This window comes from Suricata suricatta, chromosome 2 (genome assembly GCF_006229205.1).
Source record: "Suricata suricatta isolate VVHF042 chromosome 2, meerkat_22Aug2017_6uvM2_HiC, whole genome shotgun sequence".
Classification (NCBI taxonomy): domain Eukaryota; kingdom Metazoa; phylum Chordata; class Mammalia; order Carnivora; family Herpestidae; genus Suricata; species Suricata suricatta.
The window spans coordinates 81,505,584-81,518,543 of NC_043701.1; the positions used below are offsets into that span (position 1 = coordinate 81,505,584).

The 12,960-nt window shown below is 39.1% G+C and overlaps 1 protein-coding gene across 4 annotated transcripts in view; it reads left to right on the forward strand.

Moving 5' to 3' along the window:
• DYNC1I1 (dynein cytoplasmic 1 intermediate chain 1) overlaps window positions 1–12,960 on the forward strand; it is a 296,393-nt gene that overhangs the window by 50,108 nt on the left and 233,325 nt on the right. For 2 of the 4 annotated variants that reach the window (XM_029929298.1, XM_029929275.1), the window contains one exon: window positions 6,204–6,263. The exons of the other annotated variants lie outside the window; for them this stretch is intronic. In XM_029929298.1, coding sequence (XP_029785158.1) covers window positions 6,204–6,263 — 60 coding nt within the window. The remainder of the gene's footprint in view (window positions 1–6,203; window positions 6,264–12,960) is intronic. 4 annotated transcript variants of the gene reach the window in all.

Sequence of the window (12,960 nt, forward strand, 5' to 3'; positions counted from 1 at the left end):
CTGGTGGCAGTTTATTGAATTCACTTGGGAACTTGTTACAAACACAGGTACCAGAACCACAGGTCTAGGTGAGGCCTGAGACGCTGTAATTTTATAGAACCTTCAACTCTGAGGGTTGGTGAGGAATGATTGGTCTGATATAAAGGCTTGAAGGCCTAAACAAGGGTTATGGGGGTGGAAAAGAAAACAAAAGACAGGTGAGACGAGAAATGTGAAATGGCTCTGGTGTGCATATGAGTATCTTCAAATGGCATGTGAAAAAGTGGACTTGGAGCTCAAAGCTGATGAGGACATTGTGGTTATTTTTGGCAGAAGGTCAATAGACATGCATGGGATGACCTAGGGTTAGAGTACAGAGGTGAGGGAAGGAGTAATGCTAACTGGGGAATGCTTGGCTTTATAGGGATGCAAAGAATAAGAGCTCTGCCAAAATTGGCCGTGGGTTTGATGATTTGGAGGTTGTCACCATCACCATCACCACCATCCCATTAGCATCACCATCATTTTTGTTATTATTATTGTTTATCATGTTTTGTTTCCATAGGTTGCATTTCTGGAAGTAAAACAAGTCCAGAACAATTCTGTGTTAATTGTTTTTGCCACATACTGGCATCTTGCTATTCAAAAGAACTCTACTGATTTTAAATGCCATGTGTATGCAAGTTGAGTGTTAGCATGACAAATGACAGAATTCTTAACTACGGCCTTCCAAATATTTATCAGTCATTAGTCTCTTATAACCAAAGAAAAGGCCAAAAGCAATGACACTCTTCAGGGGAGAATTTCAAGGCTTTCTACTCAGAGGTTTAATAAAGATGGAAAGAAGAATGGAAACCAGCAACTTGCTGTTGGTAAGAGCTGAACAGGGAGCAGTTACACACTCATCAGAGAGCAAGGCATATGCAAGCTAGACTTCATGTGTTACACTCCTAAATCATATTTTGAACAAAAGACTAGGGATAATTGTTGTTTTGCTTTGTTTTGTTTTTGAACTTTTACTTCTATCTAATAAACTGAAACTGAGCAAATAAAATTGGACCAATGGAGGGAGAATTTTATAAGAAGTTACTGATAAATTGATAGAAAATTTAAAATATAAAGTTCTGTTAGTCTCTGATTAGGCCACTGCTAATTTGAATAATTTTGATACTTTGTCTCTTTTATTTTAAAAAGTATTGAAAAACACATAGTCTCCCAAATTGTAAATTAAATGTTACATGGTAGGCCTTTCCAGATGAAAAACCAGAGGCTACATTCTCTGGCATGTTTAGGGTCAAATAAGTGAGTGATGACTTTCCATGATGTGGGAAGTTTCTGTACCTAGTACAGTTTGAAACAAAGTTGGGAAAGGTCCCAAACAGCCATCTAACTGTGGGACCATAGAACCATGACAGTGGTGGACAAATGCAGCTCTTAAAAGTGTGCAAACGAATAACACCAGGATGGTTTTCCATATAGGAACCCAAGACAAAAATCTAACAGGCATAGTTAAAGAAAGATTTCATCAATCAGAAAGGGTTTACTTGGGCATCCCATAACTGGGGGGAAAGGGAGACTCAGAGCACCGAGCGGGGATATGGGGGATATGTCTTGTTTTGCAGAAAGAGGCAGACATGATAAGGAGGGGCGGGGAGGGCTGGGAAAAGCTGTAGTAGTAAAACATCCATTCGAGTAGTATCTCTAATCCCAAAGTCACTCCTGGTCATCTGGCTTCTCAGGATGCTGACCTCCACGGAGAGACGACTTTATTCGACGTGTGTAACTGCTGTGCCTGGCAGTTAATGTTCTCATGATAAATAGGCAAATTGACATCTAAAATATAACAGGCTCTTATTAGACCCAGTAAACCGTCTCAACTACTTAAGTCCAATAAGCTGGGCACTGATGAAAAGTGAGTCTGTTACCTCCAAATCCTAACCCCGTCCTTCCAAAACCAGGTCAAATGGAATCTCTGATCTTTTCAGAGGGAGAGTGTTTCCCTGTTCCAGCTTCCAAAGGATAATGAGCTCAGTCCAATGCCTGGCAGGCCGGCACGGAGCGAGCACTCACTGAAAGCCAACAATAGTTTTCGTTATTATTCATCTTTCTTGTGCCATTTATTTATTTTTTCAGCTAACATTTATTGAAACTTTAAACTGTGCCAGACCCTGGGACATAATGACAACTACTTTCTCTTTTGTGTGTATGTTATCATTATATCATTAGATACAAATATTCATATATTCATACACCTCATTCCTTCACTAAAATGTCAGATTCTTAAGTGCAAGTCCCATGCCCCACACCAGTTCTGTGGCATGTTTTACTTTCTGCCTGGTCCTACCAAACTATTTATACATGTTTTATCTCTCTATAAAACATGTTGTAGGTTCCTTGAGAATTCTTTTCATCCTCTTTCATAGTATTTTACACATTAGGCTTTAAGAGATATTTATTGAATAAGTACATGAGTGCTCTTGTCAAAAATATCCTCTCCCTGCATGCATTGATTGGTCCACTCCAAAGATGACTGACAACTAGAACTAATTACTCTAGTAAGCAGGGTGATTTGTATAGAACAGTATTTTGGGGTAGTATATGATGGTCACAAATGTTTGTTTACTTACAATTTCACTAGTTCTTTCGTTAAAAAAAAAAATAGACTACCCGGCAAGATTTCACACTACCCATGAAGCTGTGGGGAAACCATCATTTTATTTTCCGTGATACACTAACTTGGTATGAGGATGATCGGGAAGTAAGGTCTGTGTCAATTAGTCATAAAAACTATACCAATTGGAGAAAAGAGAACTGAAAGGCAGTTTAATAATCATCCAATGACTTAAAAGATTAAGCAAAAAAAAAAAAAAAAAAGAAAAAGAAAAAGAGATTTAAAGGGTTTCTAGGTCAGCTTCTTCATTTTGCTGAGGACAGAGAACTCCATCAGGATGCACAAGAGTCACACCCCAAACACAAATCTCCCGCCAGAGGATCAGGCATGGCTACTCTTGGAAACATAGACAACCTTTGCCCATTTAATGCATTGGCTTTAAGTTCTTTTTCAAAGAAAAAGTGCATTCTGTGCAAGTCTGACCACCCCACAGGCAATAATGGGGAAAGTGAGAAGAAAATAAAACTAGCACACCTGACAGCATCCTTGACTTGACTCCCTATCCCACCGCTCGTTACTGACGATGACTGTGATTTGTTTGACTGGATACTGTGTGTGTGACTGTGGGGCAGGACTGCTGTGGGTTTGTTACATAGACCGGCTTTTGTTGTTCTGCCTGAGTAAAGGCAAATGCCAGACTGCTGACCTGTAGACTTTTTTGAGTGGTTCTGATGGGATCATCATTTTTACTTCCTAAGGATACAGTGAGTACAGATGAGCTGTCAGACAGTAACAGGACAGCCAGACCACCTGTGAGCTGCTGCATTCTTCACCTGCCTGGGAGAAGTGAAAAGTTTAAAAAAGCTCATCCCGTAAGAAACCGCAAGGGAAAACTGAGGGCCAAGTAGCTGATCCGAACCCTTACAGGGGAATGCTTCTCACAGCCAGCCAGAGCCAGAGGCTGCTGTTCTGTCAGTAGCCAAAGAAATACCCGAAAGACAAAAGGTCTAATCTCCAGAGATATGTGATTAGCAAATATAAATCACAGACTCTGTAACTTTCACATTTGAAACAGGTGAAGGAATCAGTGTCCAGAACCCGGGAAGGCTGCTTTTCTCAAGCAGGGAATGAATCCAGACCAGGGGTTCTTATCCCTGGCTGCACATTAAAATTACCTGGAGAGTTTTCAGAAATACAGATGCTTGGATCTCACCCTGCATATTCTGGTTTAATTGGTCTGAAAGTGGGCTGGGTCTTAGGCCAGGTTGAGTTAATCACAGGCTTATAGGCTGACATATTTGAGGATCAGTGATGCTTTCTCCCTGCTGACTAATGAAAGCAGTGGTCCAGCCCAGTCATTCTCAAAAGGTGGTTCCAGGGTCAGCTCTGAGCATTACCTGGGAATTTGTTAGAGTGCACCTTCTCAGGCCCCACCCAAGACCTACTGAAATCAGAATCTCTGGAGTTGGAGATCAGCATTCCATATTTTTGTAAGCCTTCCCCATCATTCTGATCCTTGTCAGAGTTTGAAAACCACTGATCTAAGTCAAGACTTTGCTACTGAAAGTGTTATCGACAGACTGGTAACATCTACATCCCCTGGAGCCTGTTAGAAATGTCACAGACCTACTAAATCAGAATCTGCATTTTGACAGTATTCCCAGGTATGTGTATGAAATTTGAGAAGCACTGGTCTGAGAAACGGTGGCTGATTAGAGTTCTCACTGGATTTTAGTAGTTATGTTTCAGAATGTTCAGCTAAGAGGACAGGAGCACAGTCAGAGCTGATAAGGAAAGTTGTGAATTTCAATCTGTTACCCCTGCAGGAGGAGCCTGTAGGTAGGATATTGACTCAAAGAAATATCAGTAGCAGAGATAGTGAATGTAGTAGTAGTACGAATGGCTACTGTTTATCAATAGTTACTTTGAGCTTTATAGGTATAATTGCATGTAATCCCTGTAGAAAACCAGAGGGAGATCATCCATCCACTTGTTCATGCATTCAACTAATACTGTATTATTTATGTATGTATGCCAGGCACTTTTCTAGGCATATCTCTATAATCTAGGGATATAGCCCACCCATCCAGCCATCACCACCCATTATAAGGCTCAAATCTAGATGAAATAGCAAACAGTAATAAATAAACAGATGCATAATAAAGCCACAGGTGTTATGAAGAAAGGAAAATGGTGTAAGGAACAGGGATGAAGGTGACAAGGAAGTGCTACAAGGTAGTGAGATAAGGAAATCCTCTCTGAGCAGGTGACATTTGAGGGAAGACATGCAGCTCTTAGCAGGTAGAATATCAAAGAGGACACAGTGAGTGGGGGACAGTGGTTAAACCTAAGTTTGGAAGATTGCAACAGGCCAGGTCAGCCTAAACCTAAATTGTCTCATAATCCATGGTAAGTCTTTAGAGATCAGGAAACTGAGTAGAGCTTCTCAAACTTTAAAGGGCCTGCAAATGGCCTGGGACCTCATTAAACTGTAGTGTGCAGTCAGTGAGTCTGGGGTGAGACTTGAGTCTGTATTTCCAACAAGTTCCAGAGATGATGCTGACCCCGGTCTGTGGGCCATACTTAGATTAAGCAAAAGGGTTTGAGAAAGGTTCTTGTGTGCCCTCTGTTTCTAGAAAACAGTTTACCCCCTTTTATTTTTTTATATGTTTTTTAAAATGTTATTTTTAAACAAACAAACATAAAAAAGGAGCATAAGCAGTGGAAGGGCAGAGAGAAAGGAAGAGAGGATCCCAAACAGGCTCTGTGCACAATCAGCACAGAGCCTGATGCCCAACTAGATTTCAGGAACCCTGAGTTCATGACCTAAGCCGAAATGTGAAACAGAGTTGGATGCTTAACTGCCTGAGCCACCCAGGTGCCCCATCCCTTTTCATTTTGAAGGAGAAATAATAAGGAAAATCGAATGCCTTGGTAACCGTTGATACTTTGTATTGTCTCTTGTGAATATTTAAAAGATGTAAGATATCCCTGGTGTCATAGGGACAAATGAGATCATCTCAGTGTAACACCAAAATACTCGTAAGCCTCAAAATCCAATGCATTATACTTGCAGTACCTGACTGAGAAAGCCAGCTGTTGAGCACGCCTGGAAGTCGGGCTCCATCTGGCCTCACCTCTTCAGCTGCTCCTGCTCTGGCCCCGGGCAGCCTTGCCTTTGGTTCTCTTCACCAGATGGGGGATGCTCCGGGTTCCCAGGTGTAGAAGGGCTCTGGGGCGTCCGAGAGACATGAACCAGTTTCCATGCTCAAATCAGTCAGGCTTGAGTAGAAAGCAGAACAAACCAAAAAAGGGTGGGGCTATGTGTAGAGTGTCAGTATTTAGCTCAGGACTTCCTCTCATGAAAACAAGCATAACTTCCAGTATCAAGCAGACGCTCAAAGGAAAGGACTGCTCCTCACTTTCTCTGGTCACTTGAGATTCATGGGATCTTCCTTGAACCTGGGGCCGGAGGCGGGTGGAGAAGCGGGAGATGTTCTGTGTATGTACTGTAGATGCCATTGCCTTGATGAATGACATGGTTTGGTTTGGTTTGTTTCCCTCCCCTTTTGTTAATTCTCTGTGTTCTTTTTCCTTTGTGCTGCACGATTAGGACCCTGCAGTGGGACACAGACCCCTCAGTGCTCCAGCTGCAGTCAGACTCAGAACTTGGGTATATGTCTGCTCTTTTGTTACTCCTTTTATGATTTCTTTGCTACAGTTGTGTTGAAATGCTGGAGCTGTTGTTTGCTCATGTTTCCCCGCTTTTGTTGAACTTCCAGTTTGAGAAGTTTATTTCCTTCTGTTAGTTTTCCTTATCAAGTTGAGCTTTGAAGAAAGTCTCTCTTTTTGGAAAACACCACCAAAGGGTGGCTTTTGATTTCACCTTAATTCCGTTTACTGCAAAACAACACTCCTCTAAAACAAACAAATATACAAACATACACCCACCCTTCTGCTTCAAGTGGGGCGCACGCTTTCTGTGGGAGGGGATACATTTGACTATACCCTAACCATCCTTCCTCTTTACTAACAAATGCCTTAGGTTAACTTTTGTCTCAAACTGATATGAAAATGTCCTGTCTTGTTTGTTTCCTTTCCTTTTCACTTTTTTGGGAGACTCACAGTAAGCATTTAATTTGAATTGTTTGAACACATAAAGATTCCTGTTAAAGAAAAGGCAAATTTGTTGAATTTCTCAATATTAAGAAATCTCAGATATTTGGTGGTAGATAATGTCTCCTACATTGTAAAGATCATTTTTTTTTCTGATGGAACTGTACTGTCACAGGTTAAAAGATAGCTTCAGAATGGAAAACTCATCCCCAAAGAATAAAGCACATAGGCATATCCTAGAAACTGACTTTATTTCTCTTGTGGGACTGGAGTTGGCCACAGTGACACATGAGATGTTGCCAGCAGGGTACCTGTAGTGGCCCGTGCCCAAGCATAGGAGGGCCAGCCTGTGTGCCTCTCTTCCCGACTTTGCATTCAGTGAAATCAGCCACGATGGAAGTATTCACACTGTAAAAATGGGCAAATGCTACAAACCAGGGCTTGCTCCCTTTCCCTCAAGCCAGTTAACAAACCAGATAAGTACCAGATATGCCACTTGATCCCCCCATATGTGAATAGCACATTGTATTACAGTATTTTATAAAATTACAAAATATGTTTTCTTTCGAAATTTAACCCCGTAAGTCTCAAAGTGGGCATTTGTTTACTTGCTTATTTATTTATTATTTATTTTGCATTCCTGAGACTCCTGGACATGGATCTGTGGGTCTCTGTCAGTGTCAGTCCCTGCTGTGGGTGTCCAGGGAGGTTGAAGGGCCGTCTGGGCATTAGATTAAATGCCATCTGCCTGCATGTCCCTTTGTATATGCAAGAGTTCGCAGAAAACCTGCAACCCAGCTAAACCAAGGAAATATCCCAACACTTCAGGTTACTAACTGAAAACACTTTTTTAATGTTACTAAATTCTTGGTTATTTAGTTTGCGTATGTCACATTTCAAGTTTTATTATTTGAGTAACCGAGAAATGTGGCTTAAATCAAGCACAGAAACATGAAGATATAGCATGTTACAATTCATCGGAATTTCAGAGTGCAATCCTTCAATGTTCCATTGTGTTTAAAAAAAAAATAGAGGATGGAACTAGCACAGACTCTACCCGATGCACTTAAATTAACAGATTTTTAGACAGATTGTGGCGTTGCTAAATTACACTTGCTGATGTGGAACAGTTGGGACTTTTCCCATTTATATGTGTTTTCTAAGCTAAAACTCAGTTGACTGTGCAGATTAAAACTTGTGACTTATTCTGGGGAGATGGCACATCTGTGGCTCCCACCTCGCCTGTCATATTTTACTTCAGAGCAGATCCAGTGAGTCAGAGAAAGGTGAGAAATGAGGTTTTCTGTTCGCTGAGTGGTTGGTTGTAGAGAGCTTGTAAGGGGCACTGAGAGACTGTTGGAGAGAGGAGATGACTTTAGCCAGGTTACAATTGCAGATACTGATTAGTGACACTTTCCCTTTTCTGACAGACGGTGTAGGGCAGTCCTTCTCTCATACACAGTTTCATGAAATATGCTTCACGCAGCAAGATTTTTCTGGAGATTTTATCTCCTCTTCTTGATGCTTGGCATGAGGTTGACCATAGCCCATAGCTTGGCCTGTCCCTTGCTTCTTTTTTAATTGAAGCATAGTTGACATACACTTGATTTTTTTAAACAGCTTTATTGAAGTATAATTGTCAAAAAAAATGCACACATTTATTCAGATTGCTAAGTTTTAGCATGTGTACACATTTTGTGAACCCATCACCACACCAGAGATAATAAACAGTTTCCTCACAGCCCTTTGTAACCCTCACGCTGCTTCCTTCCACCCCTCAAAACAAACTGATCTGCCTTCTGTCACTATACATTCACTTATATTTCCTAGAATATCATATAAATGAAACCATGCGATAGGTACGCTTTCGATTGACTTCTTTCAAGCAGAATAACTATTTTGACATTGATTCATGGGAGGCATGTGTCAGTGGTTCATTCCTTGCTGTTGCTGAGTAGTCCATCGCCTGGATATGCCAATTTGTTTATCCAGGCACTCTCTGATGTACATTTGAGGGTTTTTTTGCCCATTACAAAAAAAACTGATGGACATTCATATAAAAATCATTTTATAGACGTATATTTTTTATTTCTTTTGGGTAAATATCACCAAATTGAATGGCTGAATCATATAGTGCATATACATTTAACTTAAGAGACTATCAAGGTACTTTCAAAGTGGTTTTAGCAGTATATTCTCACCAACAGTGCATGAAACCCTCAACCCCTCCCCATTCTTGACAACACTTGATTTGGATTTTTTAAAAAGTTATTAATTTTTTTAACTACTATTAAAGGAGTGTAGTGGTATCTCATTTGCATTTCTCTAGTGGCAGTGGTGTTGAATATCTCATTATGTGTCTATTTGCCACGTGAATATCTTCTCTGATGAAATATAAGCTTAAATCTTTTGCCCTTTGTTTATGAACTGGATTATTTTCTTTTTATGATGTTTTGAGAGTTATTTGTATATTTGAGATACAATCTTTCATTCAATGTAGAGTTTGTAAATATTTTCTCCCCATTTGGGATTTGTCTTTTTCATTCTCTTAACAGTGTCTTTAAGAAAAGAAACCTGTTTAATTTTGACAAATTCCAATTTACAAATTTGATCTTTTATGGATCATGCTTTTGATGATATAATTTCAATATCAAGGATTCCTTAAATAGGTGGTAGAATACAATCACTTATGAAACCATTTGAGTTGGGATTTTATCGTGAGGGAATATTTAAAAAAACAAATTCAATAATTTTAATAGTAGTGGAGCTATTGAGGTAATCTGTATTTTTCTGAATGAGCTTTGGCAGTTTGTATCTTTGAAGTAATATGTCCATTTCATCTCCATTGGCAAATTTATTGGCCTAAAAGTGTGTATGTATCTCTTATTATCTTTTAAATATCTGCAGAATCTATAGATACAGTCACCTGTCTCCTTGATATTGGCAAATTTTGTCTTATGTCTTTGTCTTCTGGTAAGTATGGCTAGAGTTTATCAATTTTATTGATCTTCTCAAAGAACCAGCATTCGGTTTCATTGATTTTCTCTATTTTTCTATTTTCTACTTCATCAATTTCTTCTCTGATATTTTCTTCTGCTTGCTTTGTGTTGGATATGCTTTTCCTCTTCTAGTTTCTTAAAGTTGAATCAGAGGTCATTGACTTGAGACCTTTCTTCATTTTTTTTTTTTAATGTTTATTTATTTTGAGAGAGAGGAAGAGTGTGTGAATGGGGAAGGGGTAGAAGGAGAGGGAGAGAGAGAATTCCAAGCCCTGGTGCAGGCTTAATCCTAGAACTGTGAGATCATGACCTGAACTGAAATCAAGAGTTGGATGCCTAACTGACTGAGCCACCCAGGCACCCTGAGACCTTTCTTTGTTTCTAACATAAGTTTGTAGTGCTATGAAATTCCTCTTAACTTCTGCTTAGTGGCAGCTTGCAAATTTTGATATATTCCTATTATTTTCATTTAATTCAAAATACTTCCCAATTTCCCTTTTTTATTTCATCTTTAACTGATGAGCTATTTGGAAGTGTGTTATTTAGTTTCTACATATTTGGGGGTTTTCCAGAGATCTTTCTGTTATTAATTTCTAATTAAATTATTTTGTGGTTAGAGAGCATATTTTGTATTATTTGTGTCCTTTTAATTTGTTCAGACTTACTTTATGGTCCATAGTATGATCTGTTTTAGTAAATGTCCTATGTGCCCTTGTGTTGTTGTTGGGTAAATGTTCTATAAATATCAGTTAGGTCAAGTTGGTTGATTATGTTGTTTCAGTCTTCCATATATTTTGCTGATGTTCTTTCTGTTGGCTCTATCAATTATTGCTAGAGGAGTGAAATTTCCAACTACAGTTTTGAGTTTTTCTATTTCTTGCAATTCTGTCGGATTGTGCCTCATGTATTTTGAAATTTTGTATCAGGTACATGAATGTTTAGGATTCTTATGTCTCTCTTGATAAATTGATCTCTTTATCATTATGAAATGAACTTCCTTGTCCTTGGTAATATATTTTGCTCTGGAATCTCCTTTGTGATATTAATATGAAATATAAATGTAAGTTTATATTTAATTAATTTAATTAACATTAAATATAAATGTCACTATAAATGTAAATGTAAAGCCACTCTAGCTTTCTTCTGATTAGTCTTAGCATGGTATATCTTTTTTGACTCTTTAACTTTTACTTTTATTTGTTTCTTTACATTAAAGGTACATTTCTTATAAGCAACATGTAATTGGGTGTTGTATCTTTATTCTAATAATATCTGCCTTTTAATTGGGATATTTGCACTGTTTGCATTTAATGTGACTATTGATAGGGTTGGGTTTAAATCTATAATACTGATATTTGTTCTCTATTTGTTCTATGTATTCTTCTTTCCTTTTATTATTATTTTTGGTGCTTCCTTTTGTATCGAATTTTTTGTTATTCTATTTTAACTTTTTATTGACTTATTAGCTGTATCTCTTCATTTTATTATTTCAGTGGTTGCTTTAGTGTTTATGATATATATCTTTAACTCATCACAACCTACCTCCAAATGATATTATTCCACTTCCTGTGCAGTACAAGAACCTCATAATACACATATATTTAACTTCTAGACTTTTGTGATATTGCTGTCATACATTTTATTTTTAATTATGTTATAAATCATACACTGCATTATTTTTATTTTTGTATAAGTAGCCAGTTATCACTGAGATTAAAATAATAAGAGATTTTCCAACTTGGCTATGTGAGCCACTGACTTTGGACCCAGGACATTGCCTCCTCAGTGATGGTAGATCTCATCCTATCTGTCACTGTAAATGGTTCTGATGGCTTCCACCCTATTAGCCAGAGCTCTTTTGTCTTCTGAGTTAACCTGTGTGAAGGCAACAGTGGTGTAGTCTTCCTCTGGACAGACTCCCCAGCCTGGCCTTCCTCTTGCTGATGCAGTAGGGAACCCCCACCTTATGACACAGGGCAGGCAGGAAGACAACCAGCTCAGTAGGATCCTCATCATGTGCAGTCACTACCAGCTGAGCCTTCTTGCTCTCCCCCAAGGTGGTGATGGTGTTGAGCCCAGCTCAAATACCAGGTGGCCTCTTAGTGGGGACAAACCCTTTGATGGCAGCTCTCTTCTCAGCCCAGGCCAGCAATCTCTGCTTCTTCTCTTGCTTGGTCTCTGGTCTGTATTTGTGGGCCAGCCTAAGCAGTTGATAGCTGTTTGGCGGTCCAGGGCCTGGGTGAATTGGTTAATAACAGGAGGTACTTTTAGATGTTTATAGAGAATAACCCCTTGCCACTGCAGCAGGATGTAGCGGGGCCATTTGACAAAGTGTGTGAGGTCCCTTTTGGGCCGGATGTCCTGTCAGAAGACAAAATTCTTGGGCCTTTTCTCAAACAGGGGTTGACTATCTTCTTGGCCTCCTGCTTCTTCACAACAGTGGGGGCTGGGGCCACCTTCTTCCCTTTGGCCTTCTTTCCTTTTGACATCTTGGATGGCTGGAAGAGAGAGAAAGGCTATCTGTGTTTTATTTTGGATAATTTCCATTGTTTGTATGTTCACTAAACTTTTATTTTGCAAATTCTAGTATTCAAAAAAAAAGCCTACTCAGTGACTTTTTAATTTCATATATTGTAATTTTCCTCTCTAGAAGTTCAATTTGGGTCTTTGAAAGAAATTGTGTGGGGTGCCTCAGTGTCTCAGTTGGTTAACCTTCCAATTTTTGACTTCAGCTCAGGTCATGATCTTGCGGTTCGTGGGTTCAAGCCCCAGATTGGACTCTGTGCTGGCTGTCTCTCTCAAAATAAATAAACAAACTTAAAAGCAGAAATCTTGCATGTTTCTACTTAACTTTATGAACACTTGAAGTACAGTTTTAATCTGTTTTAATTCTGGTTCAGTTGCAATTGATTGACGTATCTTTTCATTATAGTCATTTTTCCCCGTTTCTTTGTAGGTCTGCTAATTTTTGGTTGATGTCAGATATTGTGAATATTAGTTTGTTAGGTATTGTCTATATTTGAATTTCCAGAAATCTTCTTGAGATTTGTTCTGAGATACAGTTAATTCACTTGGAAAGAGTTTGATCCTTTCAAGTCCTTCTTTTAAGATTTCTTAGTTGGGACTGTTACAGTGCTCAGCCTGGGGCTAAGTAATTCCTGCATTGTACACAATGACCCATAAATTTTGCAGTTTTCTAGCCTAGTCGGTGGGAACAGACACTAACTGTGTGAGTGCCCAGTACTGTTGCCTTGA